The 17,540-nt window shown below is 48.8% G+C and overlaps 2 protein-coding genes across 5 annotated transcripts in view; one reads left to right on the top strand and one right to left on the bottom strand.

Moving 5' to 3' along the window:
- ALKBH4 (alkB homolog 4, lysine demethylase) overlaps positions 1-17,540 on the bottom strand; it is a 150,266-nt gene that overhangs the window by 127,195 nt on the left and 5,531 nt on the right. The window lies entirely within an intron of this gene.
- ORAI2 (ORAI calcium release-activated calcium modulator 2) lies at positions 47-14,591 on the top strand. Of its 4 annotated transcripts, none has more exons than XM_009094682.4 (4): positions 47-2,034; positions 4,452-4,497; positions 7,305-7,545; positions 12,900-14,591. In XM_009094682.4, the coding sequence occupies exons 3-4, from the start codon at positions 7,318-7,320 to the stop codon at positions 13,443-13,445; spliced, it is 774 nt and encodes a 257-aa protein (XP_009092930.1). In that variant the 5' UTR covers positions 47-2,034; positions 4,452-4,497; positions 7,305-7,317; the 3' UTR covers positions 13,446-14,591. The 4 variants fall into 4 exon arrangements, with proteins under 4 accessions (XP_009092930.1, XP_030086858.1, XP_050837798.1 ...); XM_030230998.2 differs by lacking the exon at positions 47-2,034 and adding an exon at positions 2,545-2,688; XM_050981841.1 differs by lacking the exons at positions 47-2,034; positions 4,452-4,497 and adding an exon at positions 4,551-4,997.

The raw sequence follows: 17,540 nt of genomic DNA, 5'->3' as shown, positions 1-17,540 counted from the left end.
CACACATGAAAATATGGAAAAAGGTGTAAGCTGCATGTCACTTACTTTTTGCTTTTAAATTGGAACAATACCTTTTCCCAAAGATTGTGTGTAAAGCCTCCGAATCCTGTGGCAGAAAGGCTTGGAATGGAATCATTTTGCTTGTGCTCAGCTTCCTGTGATGACACCTGCCTTTCTCTCTGCTTGAGCGCTCTGCTTTGCACCTTGGATTCCCCGGCAGGGATCTTAACATCTCTCTATATATTTACTTATTGGTGCTTAAAGCATATGCAGTGGTGGTTTTACTTGTAACTCTGGTTTTTGTCTCTTCAGTGTATCTTTAATTAGAAGTGCCTGCTGGCTTTCAGACGTGCTCATCCCAGAGCCTTGCATCCAGAATGCGGTGCTACTTCTTCTCAAGCCTTGGTTAATGCCAAATTATTTTAAGCAAAAACAGTAAAAAGGGAGAATCTCTTTTTAGATTTCGCCTTTGTTGAATATTGCTGCCAGAAATCCTGCATTTTGTCTGAGCTGGCTTTATGTAATGGCTTCTCCATGGTATTACCATGGTGGCTGGGAAGCAGATGTGACCAAGTGCAAGTGATGTTTTTGTTTAGTTCTTCTGTACATATCCAAGGGCTTCAGAGCTGGATAACTTCTGACCTGCCAGGTCCATATGCCCACTGCCCCCCAGGATAGAGATCTGCATGTTTTCTGCTCAATCTCCACGGGGGCAGGTGCTGCAAGTTGTGGCAGTGTTTCATTCAGATGCAGGATCCATTTTCCCTGTGGAGAGATTAGTTATGAGCATTGCTTCACACTAATCCCCCTCAGGGCAGGCAAACCCTGTGGATACTGTGTTGTAGGATGAGCCACAAAAACGTGAGGGTTTTTTATGGGCAGAGAAGGACTGAGAGTCTCACAAATAAAAATGTTCTGCCTCTGAGCTTGTCAGGCCTTTGAGCTGAGTGCTGCTCTGCATTAAGCAGAGGAGATGCTGCTTAGTGAGGACCATGAGGAAGGTGAACTCCAGTTTGTCTTGGTGATTGAACAAATCAGGTTGTGTGGCCTCATCCTGCCTCCCTAAGATGCCCGTTCTGAATTATTCATGCTGTGTTTTCTGGGAATGCTGAGTTTGAAATCCATAAACAGCAAAGAGAGCATGTTGGTGAAGGTGGCATCTGCCTCACGCTCTGTCTCGCCGGGGTGGCTGAGTGTAGCAGTAGGAGCTGCATTTGGTAGGTGTAGCTGTGAATTCCCATAAACACTCTGTTGTGGTTGTTGGTGGCAGTACGAGCTCCTTGAGAATACAAAGCACTTCAAAGGGAGGTTTCAAGGGATGTTTCTTCGTTTAAAATAAAATGCAAATACTGTGTGACCTCAAAACGGGGAAAACCTCATCTGTGGAGTAGAAAAGGGGAAGTGCTCCTGTGCATAGTAAAATAGGAACAGCTCTACAACTGATTGCTATTCCAAATAGGGCACCGAGAAAGCAGGAATAACTTACAGGCTTGAAACTGCCAAGGAGTTTGACCTGCTTACACTAAATTCGTGCTCTGGGTTATTTTCTAGAGGAGTCCCTCTCGTTTCTCTGCTGTAGATTAACCCTCAAGGGCTAAAGTTGCTCTGTACATGTGTTTGTGCAAATGAGACAGCAGTGTTTGTGCTGAAACCGCGCAGGGGTATTCCTGCTCTCAGAGGTGAAAAGCACACTCAGGATAACATGTATCTGTCTCTTTATCAGGTTTTTAAGAATCGTTTTCCTTTGTTCCCTCCCCCAGGCAGAATGGAATTCAGGAAGATGGGATTACCCTGCTATAAAGCTGACCCATTGTGCTGCCTTTCAGCATTTTCTTTATCTCATTTCCAGGGCAGGAACTCCCTCTCTTTCCCATAAGGCTGTCCCTATCCTTTTGATGGGTTTATACAGGATTTCCTGCTGAGTCAATAGCGGAGGAGTGCAGGGAGATATCAGTCGGGATTCGCAGGGAGCCTGTGCTCAGCCGGAGGAGGTTCAGCCCGGCGGAGGCAGAGCAGCGCTGCCTTTTGACTTATGTAAGTGGCGACTTTTTGCTGTATAATTAATAATTGCAATAAAAGCACATTTGCATCCCATTGCACCAATACCTTCTCTGTGGCAAGATTTAGAGATAACGCAAGGTCCAGACCCACTAACATCTTTACCAGTGGGTGGCTTTCAGCCCGATTGCAACCTCAGGGAACCGCAGACAACATTTTTTACCCCTACAGATGCATGCTCACAGCGGGACCCCCGAGCGCTGCGGGAACGGCTCCGTGCCGGGGGATGCCCTTTCCCTGTAACCGCTGAGTGATCCCCGTTTCGCGAGACCCCCGGACCGCCCCAAATGGGCTCCCCGTGGGCGCAGGGGGCGAGCGCGGCCCCGGTTCCCCGGGCGGGGCGGGGGGCGCCGGTTGCTGCAGGGCGGGGGTCGCGTCCTCAGGCCACGCCCCCGTCTCTGAGGGGGCGTGGCCAGCCCCACTGCGGGCCAATGAGCGAGTGGTCACGTGCGGGGGCGTGGCGGCGCTTCCCCCAGTTTCCTGCGGGTCACGTGGCCGGTGCCCGGCGTTGCCGTGGCAGCGGCGGAGGCGGCTCCGGCTCCCGCTCCGGCTCCGGCTCCCGATCCCTCTCCTGCCCCGGCTCCGCTCCCTCTCCCGGGGCTCCCGGCACAGCCCCCGGACAGCACCGCGGTGAGACACGGCTCGACCCCGGGGCCGCATCCCGCCCGCAGGGGGCTCATCCCCAGCGGGGCCCGCGCTCTGGGGCAGCGGGCGGCTTCCCCTCAGGCGTGTTTGGGAGGTGGCGGGCTCGTCCTGCAGAGGTGGGAGCGCCTCCTGCCCGCGGGGCTCCGGGAGGAGAGGGTCTCGTCCTGCCCGGGGTGCTGGGGGGAGTTGGTTTTATCCTGCCTGAACAGGGATTCCCCTGCCCGGAGCGGTGCGGGGTGGACGCGCCTCGTCCTTCCCGGGCGGGGGAATCCCATGCCGGGGTGGTGATGGTGGGATGGGCGCCTCATCCCGCCTAGCTGGGGGCAATCCCCTGCCCCTGGAAAGAGGGGGTTAACGGGAAGGGTCCGTCCTGGGGAGAGAAGGGGGTCCCGTCCCGTCCGGCGGTGCTTCGGAGGTGCCAAGGGATGCAGAAGGCTCCCGTGGGATATATCCGGACAGGGATGCTCTCGCTGAAGTTCTGGGGGGGGACACCTCCAGCGTATGGTGCAGGGAAGACCCTGGCCCAGGCTGCTTCTGGAAGACGGGATCGAGGAGTTGGATCCCATTCTGCCTGAGGAGTTGTGGAGGATCCTTGGGATGCTGGATCAGGATGCAGTGGTAGGAGGTTGCGTCCTGCCTAGGGAAGATCCTCTGTCCAGGTTGGCTTTGCAGGGAAAGGTCCTCACTGGGAGAGGGTCTCATCCTGGCTTGAGGGATGCCCTGTCTGAGGCTGCTGTTGGAGAGAGATCCTCGCAGTGCGGGGTCGCCGCCTGCCCAGGATGTGCCGAGGGTGGCTGGGAAGGAGGTGCCCTGTGAGGAGGATCCCATCCCGGCTGTGGCGGTGGGACCAAGGGGTCACAGCCTGCCTGGGAGGTGATCCCTGCTGCCTCAAGGGTGGTCACAGCTGTGGGTGTTCACACTCTGCCTGGCTGCTCTGACACCCCAGGAGGGCTGCTTGGAGGAGTCCCAAGCCAGAAGAGAACATAGGAAGGGGGTACCCATAGCAAAGACGGCTGGAACTCATCTGAGTGGAGTAACAGGGCTCGGGATTTGGCCTGCAGGGGCTTGAACAATGTTAGACAGGGAAGGAAAGGACTGGCACCGACCCACAGATCAGTCTGGGGGTGTGGGGCAGAAACCTGGGACTGAGGAAGGGACTGGCATCCCGAAATCAGGCAGAGGAGCTGCAAGTGCTGCAGAGACAGCACTCTGTGGGTGACTGAGCACGGCACTGGAGGGAGGGGGACCCGCTCAGCTTGCCCCGGTGGTGTCGGCTTCATTCCCAGCTGTGGAGAAATCCCCACATGTGCACTGAGATGGGAGCAGGCAAAGGCTTTCCCTTTTCCAGAGCACAGCGCTTGGCAGGTTAAGAAAATCCACATAAGGGAGCAATCACAGAGAGCTTTCTGTCCTCCCGGTGCAAGATGAAGTGGGGTCAGATGCGTCGGTGGTGCAGTGGAAGTGAGTGAAGACACAGCTGGGATGGACTTTGCCAGGGCTGCCTGAGGAAAAGGTCTCCTGGAGAATTCCTCATTCCCCACCCAGAGCTCAACAGCCCTGTGCAGTCAAACCCTGTAGGATAGTTATTTCTGTAAGAACAAGTGTCCTAAACCTTTAACTTTGCAAGGCAGGAAGATGAAATCTCCAGAATAAGCCTCCCCTGATGCAGATGACAGGCTGAAAAGTATTTCCAGAGTAAAACTGCTCCAGCTACAGCACATGTAAAATTCTTTGGTCTTGTGTTTCAGCCCGTGGAGCCCTCCACCCAGTCCCTCCATGTCCATAGCCAGCAAGGTGAGTTTGACTTCCTGGCACTGCTTGTTTGGGTTACATTTGTGTTTATGGATTTTGTTCTGAAGCTGTTTACTTATTTGAGAACATCTCTTGAGCTGCTCCAGAGAGAAAATTCAGCCTTGTGGTATTTTTAGCTTATTTTTCTAAGGGAAGAAGCAGATGTGATTGGGTTCTCTTGCCCTCTCTCTGTAACCTCTGAATTCATTTGTCTTTTTAATGGAATTTGTCCCAGGGGTCAAGTTTTCTACATAGAAAGTTCCTAAGTATTTTACGAAATTAAATGGCTGAGGGGAGGCCATCACTGTCCCAGCTGGGGACAAAGGGAGTGAATTCACTCCATGCTATACATTGCAGGACCCACACAGGATGTTGTCACAGGAAACAGCTTTACAATTTTGCTGCTCACAGATTGTTTCTTCCTCCAGTCCTCCCAGGAGGCTTTTTGAATCTGCAAAATAGGTGACTCTTGCCTTTTCTGGAAACACAGATCAAGCAGGAAGGTTTGACCCTCTTATTGTTTCTCTTCTTGATTTTATTATGGCATGAATATTCTAGTGGGCCTTTCTTTTTTTGTTTGTTTGTTTGGGGGATTTTTTTTTGTTACTTTTAAATATTTTGAAAATTCCTGAGTAGGTCAGGAGCCTTCCTGGAGTGTTCTAGGGGCTGTAATAATGGCCTTGTCAAAATCTGCCCGGGAATCATCCTGTGCTGCTGTCCTTGTTATGTCTGAGGGGACTGGAACCTAAAGGCCCCCCATGTTCAGGAGGGACAATCTTGGACCTGCAGTGCTTTATTTGCTATTCTTTGTTATTGTGACTGAAACAGTTTCCTTCCCTTTTAGCAACAGCATTCAGAGTTGTGGGCAGTTGATGTCTTTTGATCTTTGCCACTTCTGCAAGTCTCCCAGCAGTCATGGCTTTATTAGCTGTCCCCACGTGGCCCCTGTACATGGGGAGCTGGGGGGACACAGGCAGGGCTGAAATGTGCCTGTGACCTCGAGAGGTGGTGCTGGGACTAATTAATGCCACACCAGGTGTGATTCTGAGCAGCATCTCTTCCTCCTGGGAGCTGGTGAGTGTTTTATAGCCAGAAGGTACAGCTCTGGTATCTCTGTCTGTCACCACCACAGTGCTCAGTGGCGTTTGTGAGTGAGGGGATTAAACAAGGAATCGCGGTTTCCATTTTTTGGAAGGCCAAGTTAGTTTCAGATGTGTGTCAGAGTTGAGAAATTTTTGCACAAAACATTCCATGGATGTTGTTCTATGTCTGGGGATCACCATTTGGCAGCAGCCTGGGGATATGGTGCTGTAAGGCTTCTACCACCTGAAATACTCTTGCTGCTTTCAGGCATCTCTCAGTGTAATCCCTTCAATCTGAAGATGATGGAATTTCCTGGAAGTAAGGGAACAGGATTCTTGGTCAGATGTGGCTGATAAATGGAGTGTGAGCAGCTCAGGAAATTTAGCTTCCCACTGGGAAAGCCTGGGAGGTTCATTCGTCAACCCTACACAGCGTTCAGCTCTGTGATTACTGGGGAAGAACTGTGCCCACCTAAACTGAGCTTTGATGAGCAATGGTTGAGAAAAACTGATGTGCTGGTTTGAAAGTAAACCAGGGGGAGAGATTAACCCCCACACAAATACCTTGAGACAGACTTCAGGTTGGAGTTGCAATTTAATAGAGATATTACAGTAGATGAATTATACAGAATTAGAATTATACAGAAAAACTGGTTTAAACCCACAAAGTCAGGAGTACAACCTGGCCTGTGTTGGTCAGGGTGGTGGTTGCAGTATGATCAAGCAGTGGTTGCAGTGCTGTGAAAGTGATGGTTTCAGCCTCTCAAAAGCAGTGGTGCTGTGGATGGTCTGGTTCTCCTGTGGGAGTTCGTGTCCAGTGGTGGTGGTGTTCATGTCCCCAGAGTGCCCGGATTACATACTGTCAGATGCAGGCAGGAAGGTGCAGCACCTCCCCCAGAGCGAGGAATTTCACAATGGAATGATGTGATCCTATGAGTCACGGGATATTCTGGGGAGTCCTTTATGGCCGAGGTCGTTACAGCTGCCCATTGGAGCCCTAATGGCCCATTGGCAGGGATGATCCCCTGGGCTGGGTGTAGCTATCACGGCTGAGTTAAGCAATTTGTGAACATAATAAAACACCACCCTGCCATGCAGGGTTTGCCTCCTTCCCTTATCTAACACCTAGCCTGCAGCCTGGGGGGTCGGGTGTGCACTGTGCAGCTCCTGCAAGCGGCCATTAACAGTTCTTCGGGAATAATGTAGATGGGAGTAGAATACTCAGTTTGGTTACACCCCACATTGTAACCCGGGAGAAATGGTTTCTAAAGAAGGAGCAAAAAGTGACTGCCTCAACTGGTGTTTGATGCTCTAAGGAGGTGCATTTGGAGCCAGCCCGTGATGCACTGGGACATGAACTGTCAAATCAAAACAAAGATAAGATGGGAGTGAAGTGTATTTATATCAAACAATTTTTTATGAGCAAGAGGGAATTAAAGGGCAAAGTTGAGTTGCCTGCTCTGAAATGAAAATTCAGACGGTGTGCAGCCTTCCTGAATGCCTGCTGAAATAGTTGCCAAGTGTACCTTTGTAATCCTTCCTAGTTCTTGTGGTCATTTTTGGCAGTTATGGACGGTTCTTTCTCAGTTCTGAATTCCAAGTGTGATGTTATTTGGTCCATCATTTTCCACTGACCAAAGACAACTTTGTTCAACTGCAGCTTTTCCAGTAGTTAATGCTCATCCTCTCCACCACCCCCTCTTGACCATGACTGTTTTGTTCCCTCAGCAATTCTCCCATCATGAGTTCTGAATTAAACGTTCCTGGGGATCCTTCCACTCCTGCCTGCTGCTCTGAGCCTGGCACCAAGGGCATGGATTATCGGGACTGGGTCCGGCGCAGCTACCTGGAACTGGTCACGTCCAACCACCACTCTGTGCAAGCCCTTTCCTGGAGGAAACTGTACCTGAGCCGAGCCAAACTGAAAGCCTCCAGCAGAACCTCTGCTCTGCTCTCTGGATTTGCAATGGTAATGTGTGTTTTATAGCTTTCTGAATGGTGAAGGTTTTTGGGTTGCCTCAAATCAACTATTTATCAGTGTTTTCTTCCTGGGAAGAAGTAGGGAGTTGTTTCCTGAAGAAACAGGAGGCGTCTGCCTGGGGGCTTCTGTTTGGCTGCTGCTGCAAAGTTTGAGGCTGGCTCTCTCACTGCAGCAGGGATACATGAGCTGTCTAACAGCCAACCCACACACTCCCAAGTCAGCCCTTTAAAAATACTGATCCCCTACCTGCAAGTGATCCTAAGGGCTCCAGCAGCATTGCTAAGTAATCCAGGACCTCCTTTGGCCCCGAGGCTGGCTGCCCTCATATGAAGCTGCTCTTGGGTGTGGAGCACTTTCAGGCCCCTGTGGTTGCTGTGGTCCTGAACGTTATTTTAATTTCTCTGCGTGTTTTCTCAGGTCACAGTGTCTAAAATAAGGTGGAGGTTGGTCGCAGTCTGCCAAAGTGAAGTTTGCATAGCGTGATCAGGGAGATCGTGTTCTACCACTGAGGTGTGAGAAGAGGCCCTGAGCCTCGGAGCTGGTGTCAGAGGGCTCTGCAGCCTGCAGGGAGCCAAACCTGGTGTATTTTTGTCAGTGCTGCCTATTGGAAGTGATCCTTGGTGCTCGCTTTCCGCTGTGCAGCGCTTGGGTGTTATTTGGATGTGATTTGCATAGGTCAGAACCATGTCAGGGGTTTGCAAATAAACAAGACTGAGACAGTCAGTGGTCCAGTGCTCAGGCCTGTCTGAGCTGGGTATTAAAACACCACCATGCTGTGTCAGTGTGAGCCCTTTATCTCCCCCCAGCTTTTGCTTACTTTGAGTGAGAGTTGGAACCGGTTTGGGGGAGGTTTCCTGTTCAGGAAGTGGGCAGGTCTGGTTGTTCCTGAGGTCTGTCAGCAGAGGGGCAGAGGCCAGTGCCTGGGTGGTGTGGGACATGATGTGAAGATGTTTCACCCTGCAGCTCGGAAGCTGGTAGGGAAAGACAGATCTCAGTAACTTCTCAGATCACCTTTCTTGTTTTATTTTAGCTTCTTCCACTGCTTTTTCCTCCCCCAGTCCCCCAGACCATGAATCATCCATAACATTACAGCAGCCTGGGATGATGAAGTTGGTCACAAAGTGAAGCTGGAAAGCTGCAGGCGGGGGTTTCAGTGGGAGCAGGCTGGAGTGGAGACAGGGTGCTCAGTTGCTTTGTCATTGCTCTCCACTCACTGGCTGTGTGCAAAAGATGCTCTTAAAAGCTTTTCACCAAGTCTGTGTTGGTTTGTAACCAGTGTGCTGCAAAGGCAGAAGGTCCCTCCTCTTTTGGAGAAAGCTGGGTGCTCTCCTGTAGACATCTCTCATGCAAGACTTTTCTTATTTTAAAAAGCCTCTAATGTGCATGCCCTGTGTGCCTCTGGTTACTGGAGTTCTGTTGTGACTGTTTTCTTTAACACAATTATTAAATTAACATTTTGTATTGCTGGGGACTGATCTACCAGCGTGGTCCCACAAAGTGTCCCTGCTGGGGTGTGCTGTCACTGGCACCACTGGGACTCAGGGTTTGCAGCCCACCCACACTGCAGGGCTGAACCACATCTCTGAAAACAAGTCATGCTTTCTCAGCTCTTACAGCAGAAAGTTACTGAAAGTCCTTGGCAAACACACAAAATTAACCACTGGTTTTATTTTCTCTTTGAACTCTTTAAAGTGCAGTTGAATATACACAGGTGTAAGTAGTGTTAATTATGCTTACCAGCCTAATGTAAGAATTAGCCCTGAAATCAGTAACTAAGAAATAAAATCTCTTGCAGTAAGGAAATCTCTTTATTAGCAAACTTTTTCCCCAGCTGATTGGGAAGCTGAGGTGTTTGTTCCTCCTGGGTTATTTCTCCACGGATATGCAGGAGTTTAGTACACGGATGTTTACTTTCTAATAAGAGCACCTCTTTGGCTATTGATGAAAGAAGAGAAGTTATTTAGAGATACATATGTGTAGACGTGGCCCTTAGGGACATGGTTTGGTGGTGGACTTGGCAGTGCTGGTGTAATGGTTGGATTCTGTGATCTTAAAAAAGGTATTTTCCAGTCTGAACGATTCTGTGATTCTGTTAAACAGTTTCCCCAAAGCCTCGAGTGCATTTGACTAGGTAAACAAATGTCATCCAGGGCTTGGCTATTGCTTTATTTACTTGCCTGTCGGTGTGTTTGATGCAAGCTAGCTCCATATTGGCTGAAATTGTTGTGAGCTGATGGATATTTGATCAACAGGCCATGGCTCTGATCCAGCTCCTTCTGGACAGGCTGCAGAATAATGCAAACCTTCCTCGTTACCATCTCTGGTATTTCTGGCAGAGCACTGGGGCAGGTCAGGAGGATGTGGGTCATTCCAGGTCTGCTTGGAGGTGGGCTGTGGGGCAGCTGCATCTGCCCCAAGGAGGCTGCAAATGAAGGAAATTTACAGGGAGCTTAGGACACCTCCTTAATAATTTTCCTGATGGAAATAAGAGCTATTACTGCTAATCCATCTTCTCAATACTTATCCAATTGCTACAGGATATGTGTTTGATTAAAAAAAAAACCAAAACAAAACAAAAACCCTGACAGATCTACTGGAGTGGTTGTTTTTACAGTCTGCCAAACCATCTGTGTGAATGTGTCATGGTTTATGTTAAGCCATTTGTCATCTTTTTGCTTGATATTATCTCTTGGTCTGAATTTCTCAAAATGAATAACATCCTTGTTGTGGACAGTCTCAGGTATACTGGTCTAAACCCCACCGTCATTGCATGTAATTTAACTGCAGTTTAATTCTAAAATGTTGTGAGCCCTTAATGCTGTAATTCTGGAGTTCAGCTGGGTTATTCTCAAACTTAAAATTAAGCCTGTGCTGAAATATTCCATGGCTTTGCAGAGAGCTCAGCCTTGCAAAGTTGCTTCTGAGAAGAGGTTAAAATAAAGGGGGCTATTACATGGAAGAGTATAATTGTATCAAACATGACATATTAATAGTTTTACAGGCTAGACAGCTTATTTAATGATTTTTAAAATGGGTTATGTCAGCTTGTCCTCTTTCTCTTATCCCGGTCAGGGAATGACATGACAGCCTGTACTGGGTAAAGCAACAAGAGCTCACTCACCTTTTCAGTACTTGTTTGGGTTAAATGAACTGCTTTTCTGCCTTGCTGCCCTATCTGGATTGTTGGTGTTTTTCACTGAAATACCTCTTAGTGAGCCATCAGTCAGTGTTAAAAATTCATCACATTGCACAGCTGAAGCTCGCCCTGGGGAATAGGTTAGTCTGGGAGGAAACATCCAATTAGCTGAAAAGTGCTGCTCATGTGAAGGATAACAAGCAGAAATTGATATGTTGACATCAGCCAGGCTTTCAGCTTTAATATAAAGCTATAAATTGGACATGCAGGTACAATTCCCATTCAGCTGTGTCCCTGGGTGTTACAGCACCCCATAATGAACAATGTACCTGCAGGTTTTCCTGGCTGATGGGGCGTGACTGGCAACCACAGTGCTGTACAAATTCATTGTACAGTGAAGCAGAATAAGTCTGATCTCCTCCCTCTCAAATCAATATAAGGGGAACTGCAAAGGGAACATACACAAGGCAACGTGAAATCTGTTCTGTTTAAATTGACCTTGCAATTGATAGTGAAACCAGACCTGTGTTAGGATTTTCTCTGCTATACAACAAGGACTACTGTACTGTTTCCTACAGTAAACTGCAACCAGGAGCTGATAAAAACAAACAAAGGTAAAACCCCGACGTGTTCATGGTCAGAACAGAAGGCTGGGAATGCCCAAGGACTGTCACAGTATTTTTGCTGTCTTTAATGGCTTAAATAGTTGATGTAGCTATAAAATCCAGACTTGTAGAGACTGACCATTTTCCACACATGTTGTATCTTGCTTGCTGGTAAATGTGTTCAGACTTGACTGTGATCTGATGGTTTTCAGAGCAATTGTAGGTAAAACAGCAGTCATGCCAGCTGGTTTCCATTCCCTTTAAACCCTTTCAGGGCTTCCAGCAGAGACAACATGAGCATACCCCTAATCTTCCAGTGCCTAAATAATATTATGAACAAGTAATGCCAGAGCAAGTGGTGCAGGTGATTATACAGAGCCTGAAATGGCTGCTCAGGGGAGTCTCATGTGAAGTCTGGATAACATAATTGTGAGTCAGTTCTGCAGAATTCTTCTGTGTCCAAGAAACAAGTGCATATTTGAAACTTTGCCTTCTCATGATGTTCCTTAGAGGGGTTTCTTTCCAGCAAGCTGTGCTGTGCTGGAGCAGCAGGTCAGCTGGGATCACCAGAGGTTTTCCTTGCTGCCAAGAAAGTTAACTTCTCTGCAATCATGAAGTGCAGCTACAGATCCAAGCCAGCTGCTAGAGAGAAATGTTTGATAATCTTGTCCACTGCTTTTGTGTCTTGTCTTAGCAGAAAATTTGTGCTTGTCCTTTCAGGGATGCCACCACACAGAAGTACTGGTTTGCTTCACAGGTAGCTTAATTGTAAAAATTCTTAAGTTAAACTAGTTAACAGGACTCCAGTTCTGATCTCAAAAGAGCCTCCTGCTCTCTTGCACATATTCTGCCTCTTAAGCTTTATTTGATTAAAGTAAAAATAGCTTTAGAGACCTGCTGTGTGATAGCTCTTGTTTTGGAAGCAGGCTCCTGAGTTGCTGAGCATACCCGTAAGCCAGTAGCTCTCCACTTCTGCTGGGTGCATCACCCAGTTATTGCCTCTCAAGGGAGAAATTTGAGGATATAAATAACTTAAAAGTTATTTATCTGGGAATATTTGTAATAAAAACAAATGCAAACTGTCCTGAGAATAAAAAGCAGTTATTTTAACTATGGGCTAACTTAAGTTGTAGTTTGTGTGCTTCTCATGGTGGGCAGTGAAACCTGGCTGGACACTGGCCAGAGGAGCTGCTTGGTTTTGCTTTTCTTTACGCGCCTGAAGTTGAAACTTCCTGTGCTGCAGCCGCAAGGAAGGAGTGGCACTAGAGGGTGTGATGGTGGCTTATAGCCGGCTGTTAGCTGCCTCTCAGCCCCACGTGGCATCTAATGAGCTCCTTCTGTTGTGTGCTGGCTTTGGGGCAGTTCCTATGGCTGGTGGTGGCAAGGGGAGATGTGTTGTTTGAGAAAACCAAAACCATGATCTCAGAAGAGCCACAGCACAGGCAGTGACAGCAGTGATCCATCTGGGCTGCCCTTCCAAAAAGCTCTGGAGTGCGTACTTGACCTTAGGTGTTCTTCCTGAATCGAGATGCTTTTCTGGCTGAAAACCTTGAAAAGAGGAAAGCCAGCAGGTGTTGACTGGCTCTTTGTTCCTTCCCCAGGTCGCCATGGTGGAGGTGCAGCTGGAGGTGCAGTACAAGTACCCCCAGATGCTGCTGATCGCCTTCAGCGCCTGCACCACGGTGCTGGTGGCCGTTCACCTCTTCGCCCTCCTCATCAGCACCTGCATCCTGCCCAACGTGGAGGCCGTGAGCAACATCCACAACCTGAACTCCATCAGCGAGTCCCCCCATGAGCGCATGCACCCCTACATCGAGCTGGCCTGGGGCTTCTCCACCGTCCTGGGGATCCTCCTGTTCCTTGCTGAAGTCGTGCTCCTGTGCTGGATAAAATTCCTGCCAGTGGGCTCCATCCTGAAAAACGAGACCACCAACGTGGAGAAGCCCAGCAGCCATGCGGGGTGGCAGTCAGCACTGGTGTCCACCATCATCATGGTCCCTGTGGGTCTGATTTTTGTTGTCTTCACCATCCACTTCTACCGCTCCTTGGTGCGGCACAAAACGGAGCGGCACAACCGGGAGATTGAGGAGCTCCACAAACTGAAAGTGCAGCTAGATGGGCATGACAGAGGCATGCAGGTGGTGTGACAGAGCCTGCACACAGCTCAGCCAGGGCTGAGAGCAAAATACCTGGTCTGCTCCTTGGTGAGACGCACCAGGGATGGATTTTCTTGAGGCTTAAATCTGTAAATGCTACTTGCCTGCCATTTCTAGCTGTGGGTTCTTGTGCTGTTCCACGTGCTGGGGGCTCTGCCCTGGTTCTGGTCCCACACACTTGGTACTTAAGTCGACACTGCCGTGGTGTTCAAGCTCAAAACTTTATCTACCTTAACACTGGTAGCCAAAAATCTGTATTTTTTACAAATGCAATATTCCATTGCCAAAAGTGAAACTGCATCGGCTGTCCCAAAAGCCTCTCTGTGTGTCTGTGTGTGTAGGACCTGTCTTACCTGTCAGAACTCCCTGGCTGTCAGTGCAGCCACAATTAACTGGCAGCTCATTCCTAGAGCAGAGCTGATTAATGTGGGTACCTGCAGCTGACTCAAGGACATCCAGGAAAGCACAACAGAAACTGAGAATGTTGATCACCATTGTTCCAAAGCAAGTATTCCATAAATACATAATCAGAAAGAAAACAGCCTTAGCTTTTTTGTTCTTTTTCTTGCTGTTCTTTACTGTATTTTTACAGCTTTGGGATGTAGAATTTTGAATTGCAGGAGGCTGGGAAGTTCTCTCACACTTTCTTCAGTGGCATCTGTCACCTTAGGTTGAGTAAGTGCCAAGATCATGTTTTTTCCCAATAAGAGGCAGGAGTGCCCAGGGAAGGCTTACAGGTGTTTTAGATTTAACAAGGACATTCTTAAAATGGAACAGTGATAGGGAATTTAATGAGACAAGACTTTAAAGGACTAACAAAGCCAGTTTCAAGGAGATAAAGGAGTGACAGCAAGTACTGTAGAAATCTGCCACTGTGTCTTCATTTGTGCATTGCTGCGATGCCTTTTGCCCGGTTTGCTAGAGAGAACAAGCCCAGTCCTGTGTTATTTCATCATTTGGGTGTTTGGTTTTTTTCTTTTTTTAATTGGCTGTAGCATTTTTCTGTCAGAAATGAATGCTTCCTTTCCCTTCACCAAAGCAGACGACTCCTGTGGTGGAACCTGGAGCTGTCCTGGCGAGCCTGATGGAGCTGGATCTGGCAGGAATGCTGTGTGCCATTAAAGAGCTATCCCTTTCCTTTGAGCTCATTTCTTTTTTCAGCAGCTGAGACAATGACACTTGCATGTCTGTGTTGCTTAGAAAGGGAAGCTTGTAAATTCCATAGCATCCTTGTGGGTGAAAACTTCTGTAAAAAAGAAAACCAATTTTATTATATTTGGTAACTTTGTGGAGAGAAAAGAGTGTTTTGCAATCATCAGCTCTTTTAAGGGAAAGTCAAGTTTTCTGACACACAGGGCTGCAAGAAGCATAAGCACATTTTCTTGGCCCTGATCCTGTGCTAGTTTCCTCCTCTGCACTCCAAAACTGCAGTTTCAGAGTCTCCGAGGCCTTACAGGTTTCTGAAATCATTAAGGATGTTTATAATGTTCTATTTAACCCTGGGCTCTTATTCCACTGGGATTTGAGGCAGTGTAATGCATGTCAGCTTCCCAGAAGGGACAGTACATACAAACCCCAGGGGAGCAGGGTGAGACTATCCCAAAATTCCTCTCTGTTGAGGGCCTTGGGAAACCACCTCTCATCTCTCTTGTTTACATGGGAATGTGAGCATTGCTGAACAAGTTGCTTAGCACTGTGTCTGTGGCTTTCATCTGCTGTTCTTGCTGCAGTTGGCATGTACCATATTGGCTGATGTGCAGCAAAGAAAATAGTCTTTGTGTGCTAAATGACTAAACTGTACTCATGTGCATATGCAAAAAAAGGAGTGTCCTCCAGGGAGTGGGGTGGTCGTGCAATTCATAACAACTCCCCAGGACTCTCCCCTTTCTCCCTCCTCTTTTTACCATAATAAAAATTAAAAGGTTTATACAACACAATCAGAGTTGAGTTTTCTGCCAAGTGCTACACGTGTCAGCTCCTCCACCAACAGAATTTCTGTTGAGAGGCCAGAGCCAGACCAGATGGGATGAATCTCTCATCTGTACTTTGCACTCTCCTTTAACATCACTAACAGTAGGACCTTGTGTGCCGAGGGGCTCAGAAGGCTCTCAAGGAAAGTATTGCACCATTTTTGCAATATCTTTTTAAAAGCTTCCCCCTGTGCATACAGTGCTGCAAAAGCAATTCAGCTTGTCTGGAATCAGCCAGATCATTCATTTAATATTTTGCAACAGCAAATTGAGAAAAGCAGCAGAAACTGCTTTGATTTTGTAGAATAACTCATTCAGGCTTGGGTGGGATTGCATTCAAGATCAATCTCAAGTCAGTGCATCTGTGACTGGAGCGGGACCACCTTACTCCAGGGGAGAGTCTGAGGTACAGTTTGGGATAGTGTCCCAAGGGCAAATGCTCCTAAAACAGAGGAGCTTGCTTCCCTGTCTTTGCTCACAGCTCTGTCTCTTGTGTCTCTCTGGGCACTGAATTCTCCCTTCTATGAGAAGCTCATGGGGGTATTTTTGCTCTTTGATTCTCAAGGTTACCCATCCACCTTCATGCTATAACTCCTCTCCCTTGCCAACAACAGCAATTGCTTTTCTTGCTCCTGCCTCTCTTCCTGCATTTTATTTACATTTTCACCTCTGTTGGGTCCAGGCTTGTATTGCAGAAATGTTACCTGTGGTTCTAGGCACAGGAGTTTATCCATAAAGGAAGGAGTAGGGATGTTGTACTTGTCCAGCTGGGTGTTTCTGTGCTCCAGCACCAGAAAATCCTCCTTGCTGCTGCTGCTGCCCCTGTGGCTGCCAGCAGGATTCCCATCAGTCAGGCCAGCCTTTCCACACTCACTGCTGTCCCAACAGGGCTGCCAGCTCTCTGTGGCACGTCTGGGTTTGTCTGGCCATGTCTGTCCTGTGCTGTCCCCTCTCTGTCATTCCTGGGGTGTCTGTCGTTCTTGGAGTGCCCCAGGTTTTGTGTGGCTGCAATCCTGCAATGCCTGCACGGAGATGCTTCTCCCAAGGGTTCCACCCTCAGCTGGAAATGAGTGTTGAGGATCTCCCCTGGTGTGTGTTGTCTTTCTGTGCCAGCTTTGGGCTCTGGGCTGCTGCACTCTGGGTTGGCTGCTGCCCTAATTCTCAGCCCCCTTGGGCTGTGGCTCTCTGGACCATCTATTGCCTTGTCTGAGCTATTTCTCCAATTTTTGCACTGGAGCTTAGCACAGGGACAGCCACAATCTAGGGACAGCCATGATCTTTCTTCAGATTTGTTTTTTTTGCCAGTTTTTGCCCAGCAAGAAAATGTCTCTGCAGGTGCCAGCACTGCAGGGACTCTGCCTGCCCACACTGAAGCAGGGAATGAGCTCTCAAGGACAGGGAAACAACAATTCTTTGTATCATTCCCATGCACCAGCCTTGGTTGGGAGGTAATTCCTCTCTCCCTTTCCATCTTGGCAGGAGTAAAGAAGGGGGTCGAGCTGGAGGGAGCAGGATCGAGTTCTCCCTTTGCAGTATTCAGTGGCAGCTCTCACTCTGTGGTCTCCCTATTTTTAACATCGCCCCGGGGCCGGGCTGGCTCCCTGTTGCAGGGGAGAGGAGGCTCTCGGGGAGACTGTGACCGTGAGAGGTGGAGTCATGTTGGATTTGAGCATGTGAGGATGAAAGCGACACCCTGCGAGAGCCCCGGGCTGAGGAGGGCTGCCCTAAGCGCTCCCGTACCTGGAAATGTTTCTGGAGAGCACCGGGGTGGGTTCAGCTCAGAGAGAACATCCCTCCACTTCCCTCCACATCCTTCCCCTCCATATCCTTCCCCTCTACATCCTTCCCTTCCACATCCTTCCCCTCCACATCCTTCCCTTCCACATCCTTCCCCTCTACATCCTTCCCTTCCACATCCTTCCCCTCCACATCCTTCCCCTTCACATCCTTCCCCTCCACATCCTTCCCCTTCACATCCTTCCCTTCCACATCCTTCCCTACCACATCCTTCCCTTCCACATCCTTCTGTTCCCTGGCTCTGGGATGTGTGGATGGGCAATCCCAGGTTACCTGTGCTAGGCTGGGAGTGGAGGTGCCTCCTGCCTTTCACAATCTG

This window comes from Serinus canaria, chromosome 19, assembly GCF_022539315.1.
Source record: "Serinus canaria isolate serCan28SL12 chromosome 19, serCan2020, whole genome shotgun sequence".
Lineage (NCBI taxonomy): Eukaryota > Metazoa > Chordata > Aves > Passeriformes > Fringillidae > Serinus > Serinus canaria.
Note: the sequence above shows the minus strand (reverse complement) of the source record. Positions and strands in the feature narration are given on the sequence as shown.

Excerpts from the sequence above, each read along its gene's own strand:
- ORAI2 (XM_009094682.4), top strand. The coding sequence starts at position 7,318 with ATGAGTTCTGAATTAAACGTTCCTGGGGATCCTTCCACTCCTGCCTGC. Across the intron at positions 7,546-12,899 it reads TGCTCTCTGGATTTGCAATG|GTCGCCATGGTGGAGGTGCA; the intron begins GTAATGTGTGTT and ends TTCCTTCCCCAG.